The sequence below is a fragment of the Falco rusticolus genome, chromosome 3 (genome assembly GCF_015220075.1).
Source record: "Falco rusticolus isolate bFalRus1 chromosome 3, bFalRus1.pri, whole genome shotgun sequence".
NCBI lineage: Eukaryota > Metazoa > Chordata > Aves > Falconiformes > Falconidae > Falco > Falco rusticolus.
Window position 1 is genome coordinate 39,648,343 of NC_051189.1, and position 27,912 is coordinate 39,676,254.

At 40.6% G+C, this 27,912-nt stretch overlaps 1 protein-coding gene across 2 annotated transcripts; it reads right to left on the reverse strand.

Annotated features, from left to right (window-relative positions):
• Window positions 1-349: 349 nt before the first annotated feature.
• Window positions 350-27,711, reverse strand: RDH10 (retinol dehydrogenase 10). Of its 2 annotated transcripts, XM_037378736.1 has the most exons (7): window positions 27,058-27,711; window positions 26,298-26,530; window positions 6,053-6,151; window positions 4,524-4,669; window positions 4,066-4,197; window positions 2,003-2,155; window positions 350-1,206 (listed from the first exon to the last, which is right to left on the reverse strand). In XM_037378736.1, the coding sequence occupies exons 1-6, from the start codon at window positions 27,344-27,346 to the stop codon at window positions 2,032-2,034; spliced, it is 1,023 nt and encodes a 340-aa protein (XP_037234633.1). In that variant the 5' UTR covers window positions 27,347-27,711; the 3' UTR covers window positions 350-1,206; window positions 2,003-2,031. The 2 variants fall into 2 exon arrangements, with proteins under 2 accessions (XP_037234633.1, XP_037234632.1); XM_037378735.1 differs by having other exon boundaries at window positions 350-2,155; window positions 27,058-27,710.
• Between the last annotated feature and the right edge of the window lie 201 nt (window positions 27,712-27,912).

The window sequence follows — 27,912 nt, forward strand, 5'->3', positions numbered from 1 at the left end:
TTAGGCCAGCTTATTTTTCCTTTTTCTGTCATGCTAATAAGTATCTTGAGTATCAATATATCAAACTTTAAAAGTTGCTTCTTACTCTGAGCAATATAGATTGCAACAAAGTATTATAGATTCAGACTTCTTAGAAAAACAAATATGCATTAAAATGATGCTGTGTAATAGAATGAAATTTGCTGTACTTGCCTTAGTGACTTTGCTAGAAGAACATGCGAGTTAATTTGGCCCTGGGGATGTCATTAAGAGGATTTTTCAAAAGAGCATGGAATTCGAAGTAAGGGTTCATGTAAACAATTTCTTCTACTTTAGATTAATTTCTAAACAGGCTCAGTTAACACCACTATTCTCCACAAAGATATTTTTTTATTATTTTATACATATGTGCTATATATATGTAAATGCAGTGATAACTACAGCTGTACTGAAACTACATTTGCTTTTTATTTCACTAAAACTTCACCCACACCAGGTCATTTTCATGTAGATCTAAATGAAGCTCCATGGAAAACAAATGAATATTCTTCAAAAGCTCTTTCACCAGTTACTTCATCGATGAGTTTAGAAACTAGAGAAACAATATTTACTGATAGACTTGAGAGATAGATTACACTGTAAACCATGTAGCTGACAAAGTGGATACAGGAATTGAGCAATAACTAGTGAAACTGTGTTGATACCAGAGAGCTATGGAACAGGCATAATTAGTTTGCATTAGTTTAGTCTTTAAAGGAAGAATTCCAATCAGTGTTTTAAGGAAAAGGTGGCTCGCTTTAATAACCACAGCATTGGTCACTATTTAACAAGACATTCTAAAAAAGTAATCACAATTTGTCTGATAGTAGTTTACAAGTGGATGGTGTACATTAAGATACAGAGGTAGTAGTTCACTTTTACAATGCTTCACTAATACAGATTACCAAATTCAAGGCACAAAATTGTTCGCTTTACAAAAAATACTGTAAAAAGGTCATCTGCTGTTCTACAATGTGAGTACAACTCAAAAAAATCTTTACACCCTTCCATATTCTGTATGTAGAGTTAGTTGCATTAGGCATTGTTCTATTTTTCCTTTGCTAATAACTGGCATATGACCGGCACTTACATAAACAGTTTGTATCTCAGCTGAGTTGCTTTGTCTTTTAGGCACAAGTCCAGTTGCAGAAATTTAATACAACAGCTTCCTTGGGGGGTGGGAGAAGTCTGTCAGAAGTGAGAATGAGGAGGAAGAAAAGAAACATATAGTCATAAAAGTAGATTGGACTCTGATATAGAGGGAAACAGAACAGAGCATATTTCAAATCAAGTGACTTGAAAAAAGTCAGTTTAAATCATTGACTGCATTCCTAGAAAACCAGATGCCCAGTAGAAGTTTGCTCTGAGAGTATTTGAGACATTCACTTGACTTTGAATTGGCAGAGATTTGCAAATTTCTTTTTATCTTTGTTTAAATAGAACACACACAGTTGCTACAAAACAGAATTACACCACAATTTGGCCATGTGTCCTTTAGAGAGCTTGGGTGAACAAGTGAAGAGATGCATTCAGAAACTGTCCTTGAATTTGCTAAAAGGTCATGAGCAGTAGCTTAAATTGCAAGATTACCCTTGCTCCCCTTCCCAAATAACATAGGGAAAGACAAACAATTTCTGAAACGTTTCACCTTCTAGTTGGGAGACAGCTCGTGTAAGCCTTGGCAGGCTGAGGAAGAGATATCACACAGTGCATCCCTACAAGTAGTATGACTAGTTTACTGTACATACAGTGATATTCTAAAGGACAATCGTGGCAGCTACATTGTAAATTCACTTCGCTTACCTATCACATTTTCCAAGTACTCTAGTCAGTTTTATTTACAGTATATAAAAAAACCATTGATTTTTAGAGTTCAATACACAGGTTTAGGACCCAAGAGAATGCCACAGTAAGATGTTGACATTTGCATCTGTTAGATGCAAGTGCACTTCGCAATTCAGTCATGTAACATTATCGCATTCACCTATAAATGTTAGTCCATCACAAACAGCGTTAAATTCCATTTTTTGCTTCATTGTTGTTTGTAGCCTGTTTCCTTTGAGCGATGAAAGGGTACATACACTTGTCTGCTCCCAAAAATCGGTACATGCATACAACTGCTTCAAAGGGCAGAATACTGTGAAAAAGAGATTATAAAATTGTTAGAAGACAGCATAAACCAAAACCTATGCTTACACTATGTATTTGGTCACCTTAGAAGCACCATACTAGCTACTGGAGAGGCTTCTAAGACTCTAAAAGCATTTTTAATTCACAGGGATACTTACAGAGTGAATGGAAACTCCAGAGCCCCAACCACACAGGCAAGCAAAAAGGAGGAAGCAGCTACTTATTTGCATGCCTCCAGCTTACACCAGATTTTCTGCTGCTTCCTCATAAGCAGCATGATAGCTTGTTTTAAAGAGGTGGGGGGCAAGGGCATCACAGAAGGCCTAAAAGCAAAGCATCTGTTCAAAGCCACATCAGCAGAGGTCATCAGACATTTAAGATATTCTTTAATGTGGGATTAGTGTTAGTTAATGCCATTCTTTGATCACCAGATGTCTAGCAACCTTGATTTATATTCTAAACTCAATCATCCATCCTCAAAAAGAGAGGTCCGGAGTAAAGAGAGCAATTTCCTTTTTCCCCTCCAGATAAAATTCCAAGAGATGACTATGTGATGGATACCTGGCTACAGACCCCTCCCCTCCTTCCCACGTTTACGAAACGTTACTTTTATTTCAAGTGTAGTACTCAGGGGCTCTAGTGAAGGCCTACGATGGGATTTCCTCAGACCCTGGAAACAGTGGCAAGCACTCACTCAGTGGAAAGCAGTGCACAGAACCTGGCCATTAGGAGTTATGACCACTGAAGCACTGAGAAGTAGATGTCACTGGTACAGGTGTCCTCACTGCCAGAAGTACTGCTTGTGCAGTAGTGACTGGAGGGCCTTTGATCTAAGTCCTGCTGCCTGGGGCATGGATTATGCCGAACCTTTGATCTCCCTGTTGGAAGCTGAAGTGTTGAACCAAGAAAACTGGGAGGGCCTTTGATGTGACTTGCAGCACAAGGCACTGCTTGTGCAGAGAGCACTGAAGCATCCTCTGAGCTTCTGGTTGAAGAAGCTAGTTCTTAAAGATGCTGACAATGGCCTTGGTTTGTTGGCAGAAGAGACACGTATCCAAGAAAGAGGTGAGCGGTGAAGGCTCCGCTAGTCTTTGGTGAGCCTGTCCACCATAAAAACTTGTGGCAGAGGAGAACCACTGACTTGCAAGTGGAATAAAAGTCACCAAGGTCCTCAGTTCCAAACCATCCCTTGCAGAACAAAAATAAGAAAATGCTGTATTTTAAAGGCTCCTGCTACACACTACAGATTTAAAACAAAAACACAGACAGCTGTGAAGCTGTTCTCTGTAAACTAGAATGCAAGTGATGTTGCATTAGTGGAATTGAGCCAACTTCTGTATTACTCTGCATCACTGAATCGTCAGTTTGGTAACAGATTAAACAGGGTTCCCATCCAAAAACTGCAGTGTGTTAGACAGAACAAAGGAGGTAATTCCTTTAAATAGCACTTTCTCCAAACTTTGACTCTGAAAATTGGTTCTAAACACACAGATTTTCGGTTTATCTACCATATCTATGCAAGTCCTAGAGAATGTGCAGGAGTGCCTCCTACGTGCTGGTTCTAGAGACAAACAGCTAGATGTTCCTTTGCTGGAAGCTATCTCATGCCCCATTTCTAAGTGGGAACCTAAACAATGAAATAAAAGTCTGTTGAAGAGAAAATAGGAAATTCAGGAGAATAGGAGATACCAGAATTGTAAAAGAAGGATGCATAATAAATGGAATCTCAGTTTTACAGAGCTTCCCAAGCAAACAACCTACATTCATGCAAGCCAAGAGAGACATGAATTCTAACAAAACAGCACCTATGGTCTGCATGGGTGGGAGGGTGTTTACATCCAGAAAGTAGACATGCTTATGTATTTTAGTAGTATTTTGCAGATTGTATTGCCAACTAACTGGCACTTCTGCTCTTACCTTTTCATGAAGGTGACCATATACATGAGGCGAGGCGTGCAGATCATTGGCTGGTCTGTAAGGATAGCTCTCATAGCCTGCTTCACACAGTATTCTGGCTTCAAGGGTGGAAGGAAAGGCTCAATTTCTTTTCTGAAATATTTGATTAAGACCGATTAATAAGATACATAAAGGACCGCAGATCTCAGTGAAGAGTTCATTAACTCACTTTCTTTGGAATGCCTCAGCAGGGACAATTTTTTATATTCACTGTTAAGTTACAAAGATCATAGCTCAAACTTGTGTTGCCCAAGTACAAAAGAAGACAATGAATTTAGATAGTCTCTTTTTTGAGTCTCACACTAACATATATTAAAGCAGATACAATACATATTTTAATATTTTATGGTAACAGTTTCATTACCTTCAAGTACTTTTATGACAGTACAAACACAGAGCAGAACGGAAATTTTACTCACCTGATCCTGCACCCTCTAAACATTCCTGTATCTACAAGATAAGGGCAGACTAAAGTTGTTTTGATTCCATCCTTTTCAGCAGCCTTCAATTCATGGCTCAAAGACTCGTGGAAACCTACAGCTCCAAATTTGCTGGCACAATAATCCTGTGTTGGCAATGAACAAAGAAAAAAAAAAGGCAACTTAAAAAGGACAGATACAAATCATGTCCAAAGCCAAAGCATATCTGAGGTGATTCTGCACAGATTTTCAAAACAACAACAAAAGACACCCACTGAATGATGTGAACTCATTTATCATCATACTTTTAAGGCAATTAGCATAGAATCATGAAAGCAGGAAAGCCGAATGTAGGAGGATATTACCTTGGAATCAAGTCTTTGAATCAGGCAGGCTCACATGGCAAGTTACTCTGATTACCAGTTTGCTTAATATTAAACGTTACAACAAAAGACTGAGATACCTAATACTACCTTGGGTCACATTTGAAAAAGCTTGGAGAGTTGGCAGGGCATAGGTGTAACACAGTTAAATACTTTAGTTTTAAAGATAGTTTCAACAGAAGATATAATGGAGATTTGAGTGTGTTATTTAATTTTCAGCAGAGGATATAGCTTTTATATCTCATAAAAATACTAAGTTCAGCAACGTTTAAAAAATAATTGCATAGGCAGCAGCAGCATTTGAGTTTTCTGTTGGATGTGTCCACCTCTGCTGGTGGTCACACCCACAGTCTAGGAAATTCTTTGTAGTTTTCTCAAGACAGTAAATACTCTAAAAAGCCTTAAGTTACACCAGATCCATTCATTTCTGTTATGAAACGCTGCAGTTGAAGGTCCTGGACTGAGTCTTACCTATATAGAAAGAAACCTGTACTAACAGGGTAATATGACCATTATTCCGTTACACACATTAATTTTCACTAACTGAATACCTTTTGTTCAACACTTGCGTTTGTGCTAATGACCTCAAAAGCAAGATAATAGGCTCTAATCCTAACCTAGTTTTATATACCAAACAAGCCTCACAAACTGGTGTTCTCAGCTGCTAGCCACTAGACAACCTAATGGTTATAACTAGGAGCCTATTAAACCAGGTGAGCCATATATTCTAGAAGGAACGCTGGCAGCTGTTTCCTCACAGAAGCGGCAGACTGAAAGCAATACTTTTGAAAACCATTGCCTCTGGCTTCAAGCTTAAGACTGAAGATCTTGACAGGAGTCGGTAGGTGGGCACCTTTAAGGTTCCTAAATTTATCAGGTAATTCAAAGATATTTAGCATTCTGAAATCCTTAGCCATCCCAGGCTTTCACGCTAAGTGGCAAGTCCACCTGCAAAGCAGGTGAATACAGTGGCTGCCTGAGTCCTGTGGATCCCACCCACAGGGAGCCATGCCTTGATATGGTACTCAGCACCATAGTTTCCAAGTATCTTTGAAAAGTTGACTTTATTTTCTCTAGCTGATAATACAAAAGATCTTATCTTAAGCCAGAAGTGCTAAATTTATTGTTAGCTGTACTTTAACAAACCTCCACTCCAGCAGTACTGAACAATCCCAAGGAACTTGCAACTGTCACGATGTGTCCATGATTCATTTCCAGCATCTTGGGAAGGAACGCTTTAGTGGTCTATAAAGTAAAAAAGAAAAAAGTAAGCCAACAAAACCCCTCAAAATAAAAAAAAAAAATCAATCCCACACCGCAAACATACTACATTAGTGACAATTGTTCAAAACCTCTATCTCAGTTTATTATCAAGAATTTAGAGTACGAACACTGCACGGATTTTTAACTTCTCAGTTAGTGAAAAATGCCAACAGAAAATCTACACCTTGTTTGTGAATTCAGACAGCAAGGCAGCAAGGACTGTATCTCCAGAAATCCTAAGGTTAAAGGATCAATTGAGCTCAGACATGTTTATTTTTCTGCAAGAGACTAGTTATCAGAAAGAGATAATTTGACCCTAAAATGGAAGTCACATTTTTTTAAGACAAAAAAAGGAATGCAAAGTGTTTAATTACACCATCCAGCACATCTGTGTTAAGACCAGTGCCTATTATCAGTTTTAATTATTGACAGTGTTTTTAAGTTAGATATGAGCTAGTTTTATCCAATTAACTTATCTTGGGCATTTTACATTAAAGAAATACTTCAGGCAGAGCTTTTGCTGATGTTACTTTTTATATATAATACAGTAAACATCTGCTAATGTAAATTACTTTCCAACTTTATTAGTATCCATCATCATTGCTTTAAATAAAAATACAAACCCCACATTTTCTATTATCAATTCCTTATTTTAAGAGTTTCAAAATAAAACAAAGTAAAATAAACCAAAAGCAAGTCTCAAGATGAAATTTTGATTTTAACCTTCAATTTTTATGCTTCTGTTATAACAAAGTTAATTTCTGTTTTAAAAACCCAAGTCAGAGTTAACACCTTTAAAATACTAAATTTTAAGCAATAAATTGAAGCGGGTTGCTAGAAGATCACCCCTGCTAGAATGAATACCTACCTTGTCATGCCTGTTTTCTGAAGCTGACTCAACACTCATTTCTGAAATAAGTGCTAAGCTGACCACCATATATGCTTAAAAAAAAAAATGAAAGAGTAAAATGGTATGTGTAGTTATGATTTACTTCAGCTTCTAGGCTGTCAGTATACTATGAGATCACTTTCAAATTGCCAAAGATCTTCAGACAACACTTTTTAATCATAAACAACCCTAGTTAAAATATAAATCTATTAATGACAGTGCTATTATTCTATTCTAATTTAGTCAGTACCACAAGTGCTTAATCCTCCCAGAAACCTGGTCTTCCTGTGTAATTTGGATCCAAACTCAGAACATGCAAACACCCCTTAAATATTTGCTACTTGCCTAATTGTTGGTTTGAGTTGTGTCAGCTGCATTCTTAAAACGACATGCAAACTACAGCTGAATCCATCTAATTCCATTCTTATGCTGTCTGCATTTTCCAATCACAGACGTCAGGACAGTTTTGCTCTAATGATTTTCACATGTTCTTGTACAACATTTTTGCCTGCAGGTGTTAAATGACTAATCCAGACCTCCTAACATCACACAAAAGAGTGTTTTCACTGGACAGCTGGCAGATGATAGAAGATTAACAGACCTCCTGACTCCTTGCCTTTTCTACTGTTGATTCATACAACTCCTAGATTTTGTCATAACTGCATAACGAAGCTAATTATAAAAAATAATCTGTGAGCAAGCTGCCTTGCATTTCTTTCTTTCCTCATGGCAGGGATCTCTAAACCTCTTATATAGAGCCTCAGACAAGAATTTAGTTTGCTGTTCAAACTAATCTGTGCCAGGCACACAAAGTTTCAGCCTCTCTTCCCATGTTGCATGGCAACAAAGCCCAGCCATCACAGGGCAGCGCAGTCTGAAAAGGTAAGAGGCTTCACTTGGGCAGCACTGAAGTTTTACAGTATGTTATTAATCTGTAGCCTGCCTTATGCACCCCAACACCGACGGTGTGTATGCTAGCCCTGATGCTCCGTGATATCCCTGTAAGAGATCCATGCTCCCAACTCCGTCCTGCTAACAATTTAGTTCCCTCCAGAGCATTAGTCAGCTCCGTCAGCAGTTTCCACTTACATCTCAGTTATCTGTCCACATCACATTGGAATGACTGATTGCCACCTCACATTGCCAGAAAGCTTGATAATGCAGACTGAAGCTCTGCCTGCAAACCACAGCAACTACAGAAATGAAGGGGCACTCGCCTTGGAGTTTGTCTTGGGGGAAAGAAAGAAGGGAAAGTAGTAGTAATAGATTTTTTTTTTTTCCCCTACCACTTTCAAGGCATGAATCAATGTTTTCTTCCAAGAGATAAACAACAGCCAAGTGCACCAGGCTTTGTTTCTATTATCTTTACTATGGCACTGCTTTTTCCCCTTTTCTCTTTTTTTAAACATGATGAACTATAACAAGGTGTCCATAAGCGTCTATATCTATGGCTGAAGAAGAGAATTTTCACAGGCAGATAGATAGACAGATAGATATGGGAAATAACCAGAACAACTGCAGAGCAGTAAATTTCAGAAAGCCTGCTCAACTAAGCAACACTACTTCAAAGCGTAAAGATTACAAAGACTGAATTTTCAGAGCTTGTGGCTAAAGTAACTCATTTCCAACCAAGAGGAAATTGGCAGATGACGAATAAACCCTGCTGAGGACACTTTTGGGTGACGTCTTCAGGAATTCAAGTGAAGACCAAACAACTCCAGCAGCAGAACTACAGTCACTTCATGTAAGTCATCTCTTAAAAGGCCGTTTATGGCCACATAGGAAAAAACACAGCTCCTCTGCTCTGAAGACAATTAGCAATTCATGGAAATCTTTGCGCGAGACCTTGTTCTGAAACAGCCTGTTCAGAGCAGGCCCCTGTATGTCATCATGGGACATCATCCTGCAAATCCATTTAAAACCTGAAGCTGAGGCAGTCTATAAAGACAGCACAACCATCACACGTTGAAAACTCAGCAGTCAACTATCAACATCTCAGCTAAATGGATATCTGAGAAAGTCATCTCGGTTGCTGCCATCCTCCAGCCATCTGCAACAGCTGGGAGTCAGTACTTGAAAACAAGCACTGTCAGAGGCAGACACACCCTATGGGGGGACACATTTCCAGTCTCAGAGTAAAGGCTTGCCCGCTGCTCCTCCCAGCCTTCTCTTGCTGGGAAAAACAATCCCAAAGTGAAGTTATTCTCTTTCGTGGTATAAGCAATCCCCAAATAAATCAGTGCTCTTACTGAGCTTTTGGCACAGCTCACTTCCTTCATCAAAGCAGCTTCCTCCATACTCTGGTCCCCGTTTTTTCTGCCTGTTACATAAACCAGATCAACCTAGTTTCTTGTTTCTAGTTTCTTTCAGCTTCAGCTACATCTGCCTACCAGACCTGAAGTCTTCTGTGTGCTGTTTGTGCTGCTGAGAAACTAGTTAAGAGCTTGACTGGTTCAGGGCAAGATGCTTCCTGGGTGGCCTTCCCATCTGGAGTTTGTCTGAACAGGTAGCACAGCCTTCCAAGGTGATGCATGGACATGATAATCCTCCATTTAAAAACCCAAAAGTATTAGAAGATACCAAGAAATACGTTTTGACCATGACATTAGAGGTCATGAACCAGGCCCCCAAAAATAATTCAAATCAAGTGATTTAATCAAACTATCTGCCTTCTGGTATGATCCTTTAGGTTTCAGTTTTACCTCTCACAGCTGCAGAGGAAGACATTTAACCAAAATTTTTAAGTACTTAAAGTCAGAACTAGGTCTTTTATTAATGACAAACATTAACAGTTTTCAACGCTGAGGAGAAACCGTTAAGTAGAATATGGTGGATGAAAAGAATTGTGTTCTGATGCAGAGTGAGGAATCAGGGAAGTTATGCAGTGTTCAACATCAAGAAATGTAAGTTATGCATCTTCTTTACTCAGAATTAGCTTTTTCTTTCTTTCTTTTTTTCTTTAGAAAAAATGAAAGACCCCAAAGGCCTAGTACAAATATGCATTTTCTAACCTGCAGTATGGTTTAGCTACAGCAACTAGACAGGATAGGTAGAACACACAAAAGTGTTCTGAATAGAGAGTAGAGCTAGTTTTTTGAGCTAGTATAATCTTTAAGCTTTTTGGAGTCTAGAGATCAATCCCTAATCTTCTAAGCATTTTCCTCTATGCTTCTGAATATACCAGTAAGAACAAACTATTCCCAGTAGCTGTAATCAAACATCTATTTCATGTGCACACAGCTTTGACTTATTTCTCACAAGTGTGAAACTGAACAAGCATTTACATGTCACTTCATAGCTTTTGTAATCTGTTCTCAACATTTTGGTTTACGGCAAATTAACTTCTAACAGTCTAGCACTTCTTCCCTCCCCTTCCCCAAATTCTTTAGTTCCATTCTTAATGAAACTCAAAAGATTGTGCAACACAAAGAACAGCACAGCTGCAATGTCAAGACAAATTAGTCTAAATACAGCAAATGAGAATATGAAGAAACACTGTGTTTGGGAAAGTGATTTTTTTAATTAAATTTTGGATTAATTATTCTTAAAGAAGAAAGCAAGCATCCATAGAAAACAATGTTAGCTGTATGCAGCTCAAGACAATGGATACTGAATGCAGAAAGCACACCACAGTAGAAAAGTGCTTGCTACCTCATGTTTAGAGAGTTGTCTTTATATCAAAGACGGAAATAAAGCACATACCAACATGTAAGGTCCTTTAAGTATGTATTTTTCACTACAGTAATTTTTTTCATACCTTCTACCTTCTGTCAATGTTCAACAGCTCTTTTAAACTATTTTGATGGTGTAAACAAGCTGCTTTACTGTAAGGCAGAAATTCCTTTATGCCCAAGAACAACTCATTTTCCATACAGGCCCTTCAGGTAAGGAGAATGGAGCATGGTTATTTTTTGCTATAGTTACCCACAGCAGTGGTGTACTGGTATAACAGATACGACATTTCCTCCCAAGCCACAGCTACTCCTGACTGCCAGCACAGCTGCATAACAGTGCAAACAAGTGCAGCATTTGGGTATTGTTTCATCTTCATGTTAAACACTATTCAGTCAGACCCAAGACGCAAAACTGGTGTGATTAGTTAAGGACTCATCCAGCCAACTCTGGGAACTAAGGTACCAGAGATAATTAACAGCCTGCTGCCATGTGTGTTAGCTAATCTTATAACTACTATCACGAAGCAACAGAGCTGGTGACAAGAAAATGTTGCCCCAAGTTTTCATCTAAAATACACATTACACCCTCTCTCTCCCTCAGCATGGATGTTCAGCCTTTTTTTCTTCCCACTATTCACAGACCACATCAGGACATGCTGCAGGTTCTCCTACTCCTGTGTAGGACAGCATGTGAGCACTCACTCCACCACGGAATGAAATACAGATTTCCACATGCCCCGGTTTCTCTTTCCAATCCAGTAACTGAGAAGGAATGCACGAAGGTCTGACAGAAGCGCACTTCTTAACTCTTCTGCAGACAGGCTATGGCAGCCTTGCTTTAAAATAGGTTTGTCCAAAGTTGGTAGTATAGCACTAATGCACTACTTTATGTTAAAAGGGAAAGAGGTGCCTGAAAGGCAGAAAAACCCCACGGCAAGCTTATCAGTAAATATACTGAAGTTATTTTCAGCTAGAGCCGTACAGCTCAGCTTATTCAGAAAACAGCTACTTTAAATACATTTTAAAACACAGGGTAAAACTTCACTGACAGGATTACAGTGAAAGCCATTGCCAAACAGTTTTAGAAGAGGCCTTGAAAATACACCCTAGAACTCTCAAAGGAGAATTTATTCAAGTTAAAGGCTATAATATTCAAAATTCCTTCTCATGCATCAAACCATTCAGTTACAAGCCTGGGTTTAACCATTTATTTTCCTCCTAGCTTTTTTACTTGGTTTCAATGAGAACTGAGAATAATTGCTTGTCATTTGCACTGTCATTTCAATAACTTTCCCCACATTATCTCCACATCCTTCTTAAATTCCATTATACAAACATCTCCAAAATAACAGCTTAAGGTAAGATTAGAAACTGTGCTAAGGCTACATGAAAATGCCAAGTTTGAAGACTAGGGAGACCACACAGCACAAAGGACACGGCTTTGCCAGTAACAGGCTGAATGCAGAAGGTAGACAGAAGTCTACAACTACTGTTGACCTTGCTAACATAAGGGACCAAAGCCATACTTTAAAGGATCTCAGATGTTTCTGCTGACTGTTTTCAAGAAGTGCTGGGTCCCTTTTGGATAATTAGCCACTGTCTAAGTAAATATTTGAATAGCTGTGGAAATTAGTACTATTTTTGATCTTCAGTTTCTATTCTCAAGAAATGATAATGAAAAATAGGCCAGAATTACCCAGTCTTCCTAAAGTAATGAATTAAAAGTCACACATTTCTCTGGATTTTTGATGGGTCTACCCAGATCCTTTTGGAGCAAAAAGGATCATGATATAAACGTGATGTCCTCAAGCCAAGCTTCCATAGTCAGTTGGATTCAAAGCACGAAAGGAAACTATTCAAGGATTGCCCTCAAGTGTGGCTTGAACAGGCCCTCTGCTCAAAACAAAAAAGCTAGACCTTCCAATATTTCATCTCAAAAGGAGTCCCTTAGTTATTTAGCTCCTGGCAGGCAACACAATCTTCAATTTCCCACTAAAGCTTTATTTGTCCTTCACATAAAAACCCACTGTTTTGGGGCCATGGGGATTCCTTTAATATTGAACTGCAACAGCAGTTAATGCTTAACATACATGCACAGTAATAATGTTACAGTTGCCTTGCAACCAGAAGCTCATGAAAGAACAAGATAGACTTAAACAGAAGTCTGTAATGATGACAAGTAACAAGGAAGCAAAGCCACCCCCCCACCCCCACCCACTTTGGATAGCCTACATTTGCAGAGTGAAACTACAGATAAGATCTACCCAGGTTAAGAGGTGAAGGTAACAAAATAAATAATACCATGAAGAATTAAGCCACAATGAAAAGCAACAAAGTTAATTTAAAACTGTATTTGATTTACAGAGAAATAAGCATCTTTTTTCCTTTCTTCAGCTCTGTATGAAATACTGCTTTGAAGTACATGAAGTCTTAGCTTAGTAAAAACAAACTATTACTTGAATCACTTGGTTTTTTTAATTCATTATTAATTCATGTCAGTAATTAACATTCCTGTTTTTTCCACCCTCATGACTGATCCATAAAAATAAAATGCCCTGCTTCTCAACAGACATATTTAATCAGCTGAGAAGCACCAAAGTTGTGCAAAACTAGGTTAAATCTTACTAGTTTTTGAAGTTTGAACTTACTGGTTACTGAAGTTTGTAAGTGGGTTTATTAATAATAACAAACATCTGTCATGCCATTTGCTAAAGAACAAGTATGCTACAGTCCACATTTACTTTACTACCTTGTTTAGCATTTGTAGTTATTTAGGGTCCAGTTCAAAAATTCCTTCAATTTTCAAAGCCAATAGTTAACTGTTTGCTGTGAATGGTTCAGTTATTGTAGTGGTTCCTCTTACATGGAGTCAACCCATGTTGAGTATATCAGCAGAAAACTGAAACTGAATTAAGTAGTTTCCTTAATCAGAACTTAGTGCCACAAAGCTGTTTACAATGGGTAGACAGTAAAGATAAGATAACTAATGCTATTTAAAAAAAAAAATAATCACAGGAAACTAATACCACTAGTTATCTCTCAAACATTAATCATTGATTTCCACTCTTCACTACTAGAACTAATTATGCCATGCCTAGGGCAACTGAACATTGCCTGGCTAAATTGCCTTTTGTATAGTTTGTTAACAAGGCTTAGTTGAAAAAGGGTTGTGCCCACAGAGAGTGAGATACGAAAAGTGCTTCGGGAAGGACATTGCAACAGAAACTTTTCTTACTGTTGCTTTATCATGTCACTACATTGTCTCCCCCCTTCCCTTTCTCTTAAATGCTTCGTTTCCTGTTATCTTACCCCAAATTGGGTAACTAGGACTGGAAGAGAAAGCAGCTCTGTTCTTCTCATCTGAAGTGTAGGTTAAGTACTCAAGAATGCTACCTAAACTAATACAATTCCTGCTTCAGATAATTTCTTGAGAATCAAGGTGGGAAAGGTATTATTACCTAAGCTTTACAGGGGCCTGCTGCTAATTAAACTCCAGGTCTTTTACACAGAGCTTTTCTGCATCCCCCACCCAGTGCATCACTCTAGAGCAGGGGTCCTCAAACTACAGCCCGTGGGCCAGATACGGCCCCCCAGGGTCCTCAATCCGGCCCCCGGTATTTACAGAACCCCCCTGCCCCCCCCCTCCCCGGGGGCTGGGGGGGGAAACCAAGCAGCCGCAGATGACTGCCTGCCACTGCATCCTTGCGCCGGCCCCCTGGATAAACAGTTTGAGGACCCCTGGTCCAGATTTTGAGATTTGAGCTTTACCTAGGGCAGGGGTTTAGATTCATATAACAAAGCCAAAGGTGGCCCTGATTTGTCCTTAAGAACATTTCACTTCTGCTTAGAGAATCCACTACTTTATGCTTTTGGGGCATGAAAGAAGTTCAGGTATTCAAGCTGAACTACCCTTGTGACTTCTATACCAGCAAATGGAAACTAAAGCCTTTATGTTATTGGTATGCAGTCTCCATCTTTGTGCTCCCTTTTATGTTCTTTCTTCATAAGAGGAAAAAGATTTTAGATTTATGCAGTTTTAAAATTATTTCCACCCTCAAACATCAGGCCTGTCCTGTAAAGTGTCTGATACTTCTAATGACCATAGGCCACCAGTCATTTCTGTGGAAGCATCCAGCTGCTTTTAATGGACATTCTTGCATATATACTGCCACAAACGCACACCAACTTTTCTACTTTCATCTGTACTTGCAGACATTACCTTGTTGATGTACAACTGCTTCATACATATGCAGCAGTATGTATCACTGTTTAAATCACCTATTGTATATTTAGACCTCTTCCCTCCAGAGTCTGCAAATCTTTGATCTTATATGGCTATGAAAAATGAAGCACATTCTCACAGCTTGACCAGAGAAGCTGTGAAAATCTCCATCCTCAGAGATATTCAAAAGCTGTTGGGACATAGTCCTGAGCCACCGGCTCTAGGTAGCTGTGCTTGAGCAGGAGCATTGGACCAGATGACCTCCAGAGGTCCAATCCAACCTCAGCCATTCTGTGATTCTCCACTTCAGTATACCAGCTCCCTGCTCAACAGCCCATTCCTCTTTCATGCACAGAGGAAGAAGTTCCTAAGCCAGCACAGACCTTGCAGTCTTTGTCCTTATGTCCTTATCAACACAGAATCTTAACGGGAAAGGATGCTGATTCTTCTGCCCTATCTTTCCTGTATCTCCCCTACGGAAGCTCTTGCCTGTAGTAAATTATCCTGCTCTGTCTGAAACTGTCTGTTTTACTTCCACTTCTCCTTCGGTCTCAAGTCCTTTCAACTGGAGAGAGTCCAATGAAGCCATGCAGAGCACCTAGATGAACTTCTTGTGGGATTAACATTTTTCAGCTGAGTTCAGAACATACACATACCATGCTGTTTTCAAAAACTAATGATGTCCCCCCAGCTATTAGATGCCACCCAATAACTACACTACCTTGTCCGCTTAAGGATATTCTGAGCCCTCACAGACAATTCTGCCTGCCCTGAATTTTAACGGTTTTTAAAGCTTGGACAGAGCAATCATACTGGATTCTCGACAGCTAGCAATGAACAGGGAGAAAGACAGTATCTCTGCTTGAACAGTGTATAAGCGCAGCACACAAGTTGCCAATGATGTCTGTTGTGGATTTCAAATGCCAAACTAATCTAAAAACTCATAAGGATTACTAAGAGGTAAGATGACATGGTAAGAGGGCTGTTGGAGGTTCAGCTATGAGTTTAGCCTGCCTTATGCTGCAAAAGAAGCAAGACACAAGTTTAGACTGAAGTGCATCTTGGGAACAAATGTATACACGCAGATTTCTCCAGCCAGCACAAATTTAAGGCATAATAAAGCATGAGAACTGAAGCTTTCAAAGTATTCATGCTCAAAAGCTGATCTCTTCCCTCCTGCCCAAAGGCATCTTATTAGACAAGTTGATATTTATTCTCTGTAAATATTAATCTCATGCTACACTCAGACTATCATAGCTACGAAACCACAACTGCTATTAAATTTAAAGCAAGTATTACACAGTTGGCAGCAGCCACTGAAAAGTAACAGGCAGTTTAAAGAAAGTGAATCCTTCTGCTCAGATCTACCATGTCAGCATTTGAGCTTTCCATGTACCCAAGACCAACACAGAGCTCCAACATAGCCATGACAGCTCAGTTACACTCCTGTAAATTCAGGAACTTAAGTTACAATCCCAGTAGGCAGCACCACCAACTGTACTCTTCCACAGGCAGATCTATCAGTGAAGATGACCTAACCTGCATTTATTCAAATGCCAAATTTGAAGTTACTTTATAGAGTTTGCTGGTCAATATCTTGTATCTTGCTGATTCAAGAAGTTAACACTTGGCTACCCCTTTCCACAAAAGCTGGTTTAATCCCTGTTGAAGTCAAGTGACTAGAAATTCTACTTTGTTTATATACTGACAAATGGCCGTGTCAAAGGATTTGTAGTGTTTCAGAGCTATGTTGACATTAGTGTAACAAACACATTAGTCCTTCACCTTCATTAGCACAAGTTTGCAGCAAATGTCCAGCCATTTGGAGAGCTGTTATTTATTGCTAGCTATTTGATAATCTTGACAAAAATGAAAACATGTCCCTATGAGTCAGTGAAAAAGCCACAAAACAAATTAATTTTAGAACAATTATTAGATAACGAGCTCAGAATATTCTGTTCAGTGAACAAGAACCCAATCCAACTTTTAAATACACATTTTTCTTCAGCTTGCCATAAGCTTAGTCATCCTCTGGAATATTTAGCAAAAGCTGGTATTTTAGACTGCATGCTTCCAAAAAATTACTAGAAAACAGTACTGTCAGAACTACTTATGGAAAATATGAAGTCATCATTCATGTTTTACGATTTATATAACAGACTTTTCAAGAAGTGGCTAAAGAGAAAAAGAATGTCTAATGTTTTATGGATACCTTAAGGCCAGTACCTCCATAGCACTGCAATTGCTATAGTACATGCATGCAGATGACAGCTGAGTCACTTTACTCCCCAACTCAGTCACTAAGTAATTTTTTTGAATCAATTACTTTATAAAAAGAAAGCGATTATGCCATAACTGAGCACCTCACAAGAGGAACAAGATTAGAAGGAAAGCTTTCCTTTTTACATAACCATCTTTCTTAGCAGAAACAAAAATAAAGAAAATATTATAGCTGAATGGAAAGGTAGCTTCAAATTTTAGTTAGGAAACAGTAAGACCCTAAAAGGCTCCAACTTCTTATGTAACTCCTTGAATGAGAAGTAACATTTTCAGGATGCATTGAGCTTAGAGGTTTTTAAAAAACAAGGTGTTTCTGTTTCATACTTATCCCTACCCTCCCAAAAAAAGGGTGTACAGAAAATAAATAGACTTAGGAGGTAAATTTTTGCTTCATAAGCCAACAAAGGCTAAAATGACAAAACCCTCCAGCTAATACAGCTAAACAGCAACTAATACAATTTTCAAGAATTCTACTTGCACAGGCATTTTAACCAAACACCAGCAAACTGCTCGCTTTCTTAGGGGGTGAGTTTTCAAAGACAGAGAGGTACTTCCTTCCTGTGCCTGCCTGTAGAATCTATGCTCATTTCCCACAAGCTGAAACGTGGCTCTGGCCTGGTTTTTCCACATTCAAACCACGTTAGTACAACTGATTTCCAGAGAAGTTGCACAGTGCAGTAGGCACAGAGATAGTTACTCTTGATGGTACATAACAGCAATCATAGTAATAGTGCAAGGCAAAGAAGCTAGAGCTGTTAACACAACGTTATCTGATGTGTTCAGAAAACTTACCTTTATCTAAGGGTTTTTAATAGTGTGTAATTAAAATATTGCAGTCTCTTTATTAGTCAAGTTGTTACATTCAGACTGTTAAGCCAGTGTCAGATTTACTAGACCTTGGACCCATTTATGACTACTTAACTATTTAGAGCCTGTAAATTCTATTCCAGAAAAATGTCTCCAAGAATGACACTTCATTAGACAGCCGCAGATATCCTGTGTACACAGCTACATGGTTTTATCCTATCCCTCCTCACCCTTTCCCCAAACACCTCACACACACACTGCCTAGTCCAAGTCTGAAATGTTGATGCAGTGATTCTAGTCTTTAAATGAAAAAACTAGTCAACTTGGGCAAGCAAATGAACAGCTTTCCTCCCTGCCCTCCAGACAAGTTAGTGAGCTGAACTGGCTCACCCGAGGATCCGAGGAATACCAACCCTAGTGCAAAGTAAGATGCAGATTCAACGGGTGGTCCCACATGGCAGCTTGCCACCACTAAGCTGCCTTATAGTTTCATCCTAAGTCAACAGAAGTTTTGGTCAAGTTACTTCTCAGCCTATGCTCAAGCACTTTTCCAAGCCAAGGCTGAAAAGGGAGTGCTCAAGAAGCTGTCACACAAGTTCAAACAGATGGCAGAAGTGACCAGCACCAGGGCACATTTAGGTGTAGAATTCAACAGCCAAACAAACTTGAATTTCAAAAGGCTCACACCAAGTCAGCCACCTTGGCTCCACAGTTGTTCTGGCATTCCTTGGCCTACCATGCCCTCCCATTCCAGTTGTGATAATTCACTCGTGTCAAGTGTTAATTTGACTGGGCTGGCATATAAATCATTACACTAATATAATTATTTACAAGAACAGACTATTCATTCAGAAGTGTAAGCACAGATGTAAATCTCTCCCCGGTTTGTGACATCTTCTTTCAAACTAACCCCTCAGAAACTGAGATGTTACCAGTCTCAAAATCTATGCCTACTCAACTACACTGTATTTGCATTTTGAAAAATTTTTAAACAGACTAAGAAGTCTAAGACCACAGAAAAAAGCATAGAGCATCACACATAAATCAGCTTCACTTTGCCTTGGCAGAAAGACCTCTACCATTTTTCACAGAAGACAGACAGGTATCAGTAACTCAGTTTTACCATCAGTGTGAATAGCCAGAAAACCTCAAAGGTCAAGGGAGCAAGATTTATCAAGAGAGTGATGCTCTGGCTTTTACATACAGAGGACTGTGGAAAGGTTTAGTACTAGAGATACATAACAAAATCCTTCCCTCCTCCCCCCAAAAAAAAACCCTGAAGTGAAATCAAAGCACGACAAGCATTGGGAAAGAATAATAGTTTGCAGCTGATACAGATAAAAGTAGAAAAGTTTTTAAAAGTTCAGTGCTAAAGTGGAAGGGATGGTGCTAGAAAACATTCCATTCATCCTTCCTCAACTTGTCTAGTCAGAGTAATTGATGACACTGAGAGCTACAGAAAAGGATTGCTTACCCACACAGATCAGTCAAGACAGGTCTTAGGCAGTGATGCAAACGCTGGGTTAGCAGGACACTTAGCCACACCATAATTAGGCTTGCTTTTCTCCACCATTCAGCACATGAACATTCCTGTCTTCTAGAAGTCTGCTATTGTTGCTTGGTTATTACAGAAATTTAATAACATAATGAGATTTCATTAATTTAGCTGCTTTTCATAAGATTACTTCTAGAAAGAAGAATCTGGAACTTTATGGAACTTTAAACTCCATTGCTCTCTTAACCTCCACAGGACAAGAAAGGCATACATGCAATCTTTTAGACTATTTCACTGAAACAGAGAAGAGCCGCTCTCTCCACTTCCAGCAAGGTTAGGCCCTGTGCTGGCAAAGACTATCATTCCATTCAAGGTTTGCCTGTGTCCCCAAATCCTTCACAAGTATCAACATAATATCAGACGAAAGTCAGTCTTCGAAGTCTGCTTTTTCAGCTGACCTGCCCCATTCTATAAGAAGGGGGAATTAAATTATTGCACTAATAGCTCATCCAAGACCATTTCTTCGGAGTAGATTAGCAATCCTGAAAGCGTTCATACAGTTTGCTGAGAAGTCTCCGACCCTCAGAAACAGTCACAGAAGACTGAAGAGTGAGATTATCCCAGAGTCTTACCTCTGTGAGCTATACTGCAATGCCAGCTTTATTTTAGATGGCAACAGAATTGCAAGCCACTAAAATCTGACTGATACTTCAAATATGTTTCAAGTAGTTTGAGAAGTCCTGGCATGGTCTCTTCAGGACAACTTTCCTTTTCCTTAATGGAACTTTCACATTGCTTTTCTGTTAAATATATTACTGTTTTCACCTAAACTCTTCAAGTTTCATACAGTTTAGTACATGGAAGTAACTAGCTGATCACACCTTATGCTACCATCTTGGACACCAATCTACAGGCACAAACAATCCACAGGTCACAATCTGAGAATCTCTATTTTCTATCGTTTCAGAGTCTAAGATCCATCCACCTTTCCAATAGTGTGGCAAATTAATTTGCAAAGTATGCCTACGAGAAGCTGTCACAAAAGCACCGATGTGATCAAAGCAGTTTAAGGGAATGGTCATTTCATATTTAACTGACTGGGATGAAACCCAAATACTTTATATCATTAAAGAGAAGGAAGGGAAATGCATGAATTCAGATGCTGTTTGATCAAGAAGTCAGCATTCTTCACCACACAAATAAGATACTGTAGCACAGAAAGTATGTGTAGGAAGGCTGGTGTTCTAACATTTTCAAAGGATCTTTGATATGATTTTCCCACTGCCCTGATGGAAGTGTTGCTAATTAAACAAGAATACTGTAAGTTGTTTTGCTCAGACTCCTTGATACGTAACTACTCATTTATCATCATGATACAGTAGACAATGGAGAACCACAACTGAAGAACCTCAATAGACCTCGGGGAACAAGCACTGAGTAACCTGTAGAACAGCTACAGTTCAGAGGGCAGCACTCTGGAATCCCAGTTATAGGTACCTGAACTCATGTGATTCCTACACAAGGCAAATGAAAGGGCGTTTTGCTTAAGACAGACCCTCCTACCACCCCATCCCAACTTGCCGACTCTTCAGGTGAGTACATTGTCTGAAGAATCATTTTTATCTTCACCCATGTCTACTCTGAAACTGATATAAGATCATCACTTCTACAGCCAAAGCTTAGACCGGGGTCCTCAAACCCTGCCCCCCCCCCCAACCCCTTGGGTTGGGGGGGTGAACCAAGCAGCCGCAGATGACTGCCTGCCACTTCATTCATGCCGGCCCCCTGGTTAAAAAGTTTGAGGACCCCTGGCTTAGAATTCAGATACCTAACTAAATTGTTTTAAATGGTTTGCATTGGTGGCCCACCCTCCCCACCCCCCAAAGAAGGATCAGAAAACTGGAAAATTTCCAATATTTTGGTTTTTTGTTTTTGTTTTTTTTTTTAAATTATCACAGCAACTAAAATGTGACTACAAGGCTAGATTACAGATTGCAAGATACAGGTTACAAGACTGTATGCTAGTGATAACAGTGCTGGACACGAGCTCCTGGTAGATCACAGAATAAATCTGTGAGGAAAGCTCTGGGCCAGTAGTCCTAGGCCCACTCAAGCTCCAGAAATATATATCTCCACCCATTTGTTTCCTAAAACTTGTGTTAAGTACATTTCTTTATCAAATGTGAAAGTGCAGTTTTCTAGAGCATGCATCTGGAAGACAGTATTTTCTCAATTGATAGATTCCCTCTATTTTCTTAAGAAATGAACCCAAGAACATACCAACTGCAGAACCATACTAAAGCACTTACAAGTTTTAAGCACAACTAATATGACTATTTCCATAGCTAAGAGTATGACTGCTTTTTCCTTCATATCCACTACCCAGCATGGTACCACAGTATATGAAACACATGTGCTGTCCAGGGTAATTTACTAGTTGCATGTAGTTGGAATCATTTTGCAAGGGAAGAGTTAGTTTTGATGACACTTTTTGAATTACATGCACATGTTCTTCCTGAATCTGATCCAACTCATTTTTCAAAAGTCAAGAAAGTTGTAGATTAAACTTTCAAGTAAACTTCTGCATCTTCAGATACATTATAAATTTTTTTAAAAAAATAATAAATTAAAGCAGGTAATTCCATTCATGCAAAATGCTAAATATAGCTAGCTACCCTGTCAGTGAAATAGCGTCTATATTTGATCATAGATGTTAGAATCCTAAAAACGAAGACAAAAATGAAACTGCTATGCCAACAAGCCACAAGACTCAGCATGGTAGTTTCAAACAACATGACTTAAGCAGTCTTTTCATCTGCAGAAAGTTCTGTGTGCACACTAAGTGCAATACTTCCATATTTAAACTAAACAAACTATAGGCATGAGTGAGCTTTATTTAATACCAGGGAGCTTGAAGAGACCAGAACAACAATGTATAAGTATTGATAAAATATAGATACCTATAAACTACTGTTATTTTCCAAGGCTTTAGCAGCTGCATAAATAAGCATTTGACTTATTAACTCTGAATTAACTTTCTTTCCAAGGTACATTTAAGTTTTAGCCTGTTTACGAATGCCCTAATTACCCGAGTAATATTTCCCTCTTTACTCAGTATTTATTTCTTCCTGTACCAATGTCAGGCCACCTAAAAGATTTATTCAATTCTTACAAAGACAAATATGCCCACATAACATCAAAAATCAAGTTTAAGCAAATTAAAATAATTACTTTGGTTAAGTTATCAGTTCACAAGTCTTCAAACTCTTGGCCCTAGTCTCTTACTATGTGGACTTTTTTTTATTTTAATAAATATGCAGAACTGGAGCTGAATGCTTTTGCTTCCCCCTTTTGGTAAGTTGAAGAGAACTCTAGGAGAGCTTTAAGCTGAAAGTTTTGTGGAGGATCCACACAACGGGGAAACATCACTGTTCCCAGAGCTTAATACTGAAAGTCTGTCCTACAGAAGGGCCTTCATGTCACACAACCTCACAGATCCTGATCATTGCCTTGTCCCTGTCCCTCCATGAGTCCCATTCAATGGCCAAATCTAAAAGGATTTCCCAGGTACTATGCTGATGTACAATAATACCCATTTCACCAGCAACAGCTTTATTCTTCCAGTAAAAAAGAAAAAAGGCTTAGCATAGGTACAAAAATCCAAAATTATCCTGAAATATCCAAAATTATCCTGAGTTCGCACAGTAGTTTTATTAAATACACTTCTACAGTTTAAAACACAGTATTTTGATACTTCAGTTAAGCTTTATTGTAAAACCACAAGAAAGAAAAACTGTTATTCCTATATTTGCTTAAAACTGATTAAACAGCTTTATCTTACACTGTGGTTTAATGTTTTTCAAATCTGAATCGTGACATACCACAAGAAAATTTCCTTGCCTGCAGAAGTTCTGTTCCAGTAATTGACAATTGCAGCCAAGTAAGTTATTATTCTCACAACAGACTGGCAGGAAAGATAGTGTTACACTCCTGGTACAGCTTTATGCATCTGCAAATTATAGTAAACCAGAGCTGGCTTGTTTCAAACCAGGAATGGATTTTGTCCCTGTGTTTTCAATATCAGAAGCATTCAAGTTATCACAGCATGAAATAACAGGTTTTTAATACTGCAGTGGATTTTATGCTGTGGAAATTGCTACATGATGCAGTGGTGACATGTTTATATAGAACACTCGCAGGAAGGATTATACAAATCATGAATGTCAGCAAAATGGAAAGCATCTGTTTAGGCTGTGGCATGCTGCTAAGGCTCTCCTGACTGCCAGTTTGTGATATGGTACACAGCCCAGTTGGGGTCACAACAGAAAACCAGTGACAAGACTCCCACGTCACTGCCTGCTACAGAAGTTAGGCAGCCCTCAGATCATAGTCACTAGCAAAGCAAGTTCAGATCACCTGCATTCTGCATGGACAGCAGGCAATCAATCTTATTTCAGATGTTTCAATGAGACAGTACTAGAGCCCCATTTTTTGTTTTTATATAGAAGCACCTTGAGGCTTGATTAACAATCAAGGGCTGAGGATGAATTTCCCCTGTAACACATTAAAAAACCAACCCCCAACAAAACCCCAGAAAGTACAGACACTTAACTACTGAAGCAATATTACATGGAAGATCCATGTCTTTATAAAATCCATTTACAGCTTTTTGGACGAAACACCCTCCAAGAATAGTTAAAAGCCTACATAATGCTCCAGAGTATTAGCTTTGCTTTTGGACCACCAGTTTAGCTGACATGGAAAAGACTAGCTGCATAAGACTTCACACATCTAGACACATTGTTCTATTTAAGTTAGCATTGACTTGCATCAAAAAAGTTGGCTTCAAATCAGCTGATTCAGATGATATCTTATGAATTAAGTACTATTACTTTTAACAGAAGTCCACCCACTGTTGGTCAAGCCAATCTTTTCTGGGATCATGAAGGGGAAGACAAGGAAAAAAGCTTTGCCAACAGCAAAAAATAAGAGAAGCAAAGCAGAACACAGGATCTGCAGGAAGCATACATATGAACAGATCCTCAGTTAAATATAAAGGGTGTTGACTGCTCCTTAGAAGCTTAAGCCAAGATCTCAAGTTCCACAGTTCAGATCTAACTATACCTTCTTGGAGTCTTTTTTTTTTTATTTTAAAGTCACTTCACAATGTAACATTTAAAGATGAATGAAACTGTTATGGAAACCAAATCACAGCAATACTAGACTCTAAGTATAGCTTTCTATTACTGTAAGAGACTCTGAACACACAGAGGGTGCTTTAAAAAGGTCTCTGAAACAATTTTATAAATAATTGTATGACTTGGGCCTGAAGGAAGAACAGCTGGAGGATTTAGGATCCTCCCATATTTTAATTCATGGTGATGTCATAATTTAGAGTTCTTGGAAACTTTGTCAATTCAGCATTTAAACCACATCAATAACAGTCATTAAATCTAGTGTACATCTCTTGTTTGCTTAAGCGTCAGTTTAACTTTTATGAAGGGGAACATGCAGAGCTCTTAGTTGTAAGAAGCTGTATGAACTTTCTCGGAACTTTTCAAATTGCCTGAAAAAAATACTTTTGGAGTTTAAAAGAGTTTCTAAACACACCGTCCCATGTGCACTTAAGTTTAAGCACTCTCTCTGCAAGCTTTACTATACATTGGGAAAAGACTGCTCTGCCATTAAGTGTTTCACAGCGCAGACTTGAAGGGGCTCCTTTAGGGTTATGAAACAGCATTTCGCTTCCATATTAAAAAAGTTAGGTTTGGGAGGGCCTCCTAAGTTTTGAGGATGAAGCATTTTACAAAATTTTGTTATGAAAAGGTAAGACTAGCCAAAAAGGGCTTAAGTTGAAGTATATTTCGGATTGCTTAATCCTTTGATTGTTATGCAAGTGTATTTCATAACCTTATTTGAAGGACCAAAGAAGTTTTAATACTAACAATGGGCTCAGTCTGACAGCTAATGCTAACCCAAGTGTGCATCATGCCCTCCTTCAACACTCAAATTTATGTAACTTCATACTATCGTGGGTTTAAAAATAAATCATACAGTGAAACAAGATTTAGATAGACAAAGAGAATAATATCACAGTTTGTTCTCCTTTATTAGGATCTGCTAGTTATGGAGACAATATCACCCCAGAAACCACATTAAAGATTTTCTTACTTCTACCAGCAGCTCCCAGAGAAAGCTATGAGGACAAATACACAAGATTCCTGAAAAAGTGTTCTTGGCTTGATTTCTTGAGAAATCTTTTTTGCCTTTCCTCCCAGCCCTCAAAAGGAACAATTTGCCTCCAAGGCAATTCAAACAACATTTCCAGCAGGGGTTTTCAGTATTTTTTTTTTCCCCCAGAAATGTGAAAGTTTGCTATTGTAACCATCATTAAAACAGCATCTTAAGGCTGCTAACACACTGGCAGAAAACTATGGCAGGAAGGCTGAAAAGGCGTTCATTAACAGTAACAACCTTTAAGCAGATTCAGAGGTTATGCTTGCAAAGGATTTCATATCCAAGGCTACAGAAAAGAGCACAAGACTTAGAACTCAGGATATAGTTGATTTCAGACTATTTGTTAATCATTTTAATACCCACCATTCCTGTTAGAACAGTAACTTAAAAATAAGAAACCCCTAAAGTGGTGAGCTTGCAAATGAAAGGAAGTGCAAAACTCAAGGAGACAGGAGTTAAGCAACAGCAGCTAATTTTTCAAGGTTAACTAACAAAAAGGGCAGCAGAAAGCAGTTTATAGTTACCCAGAAGTGTGCGTGACAGTTGACCATCATGGTCCTCTCAATAAGCTCATCAGGACACTCCAGCAGATGGTGCCCAGAGACCACACCAGCGTTGTTAACCAGGACAGACACCTCACCAACCTCCTTGCGGACCCTCTCAGCTGTCGAGTAGACATTCTCTCTTTTGCCCACATCACAGGTGTATGTGTAGACCTGCAAGCTGCAAGGGGGCAGCGCATCTTTTTCTCCATCTCCTAGGGAATACAGACAAGAGAACAGGGACGGGGAGGGGGAAGATAAAGTTCTTACTTGTACTTTGACACTCAGGCAAGTAGTCGAGTGGGAGCAGCACACGCACTCCCGTTACAGAAAACTTTTCTTTACTTCGGTATCACCACAGTACACAAGGACTCATCTATTTACTACTGCTGCCAAAGCGCTGTAAGAAGAGCTGCAGGTTTCAGAGCCGCTGCCGGGTCCCGGGCCAGTCTCTGCTCCGCACCGCGGGGCCCGGGCCCCAGGCCGCCCCGGCTGGCGGGGGCACCGGCGGCACGTCTGCCGACCCCACGCCCGCCGGGCTCCGCTCCGGAGCCGCTCCCACCTGCCCTGCCCGCCGCAGGTGAGCGCGGCTGCGGGCTGGAGCCGCCGGGCACGCCGCCCCGGCTAACTGCTCCCCGCCCCGGGCCGGGGCAAGGCCGGCGGCTGGGCAGGTGGGAGGCGGGGGGCAGCGCCCGGGCCGCGGGACAGCGCGGGGAACCCGCTCCGGCAGGTCGCCGCTTACCTCTGGGGGCGGCGGCGGCCGCCTCGGCCATCTCCCGGTAGATGTGGCGCACCATGCCCGCCGTCTCCTCGTTGCTCTGCGTGTTGATGTCCCACAGCACCAGCAGCGCCCGGCGCCGGGCAAACTCCAGGGCGAAGAGGCGGCCCAGGCCGCTGCCCGCCCCGGTGATCAGGCACACCTGCCCCGCCACGCTCTTCTCCTTGGGCCGCACCAGCCACTTGGCCGCGGCCAGCACGAAAGCCCACAGCACTCTGAAAGTCACCACGAAGAGCTCCAGCAGGATGTTCATGCTGCCGGACCCCAGCGCCGCGGGGTGACCCACGCGTCCCGGCACGGCCGCCCGCGGAGCCGCAGGGCACGGACGGACGCTGGCGGCGCGGACACTCTACGCGGCCGAGACGGCTCCTCCTCACCGCCACCCGGCTCCCCCACCTGGGGCCGCCCCTGTTCGGGACCCTCCCGCTGCAGGCGAGGAGCGCGACTCCGCTCCCGTCGCTGAGGGTCCCACCGCACCGCCCGGGGCCGGGCTCCCCCTCTCCGCGCCGCTCGCACTCGGACCAGGCGCCACCGCGGTCCCGCGCCCTGCCTCAGCCACACACACCAAGGAGGGAGCCCGGACACTGCGCCGTACCGCCAGCCGCCGCCTCCCGCTCCCCTACCCCCCGCGGCCCCGCTACTGGCAGTGAGCATCTTGCTCGCTCGGCCCCCTATATAGGGCGGGCCGGGCAGCCGAGCCCCTCCTCCGGGCTCCCCAGCCCTCCCCCGGCCCGGCCCGGCCCGCCCCACATTCCCGGGACCCCCCGCTCCTCCCTGCCCCGCTCCGCCCCGCCGCCGGGGGCGGGTCCCGCGGCAGCG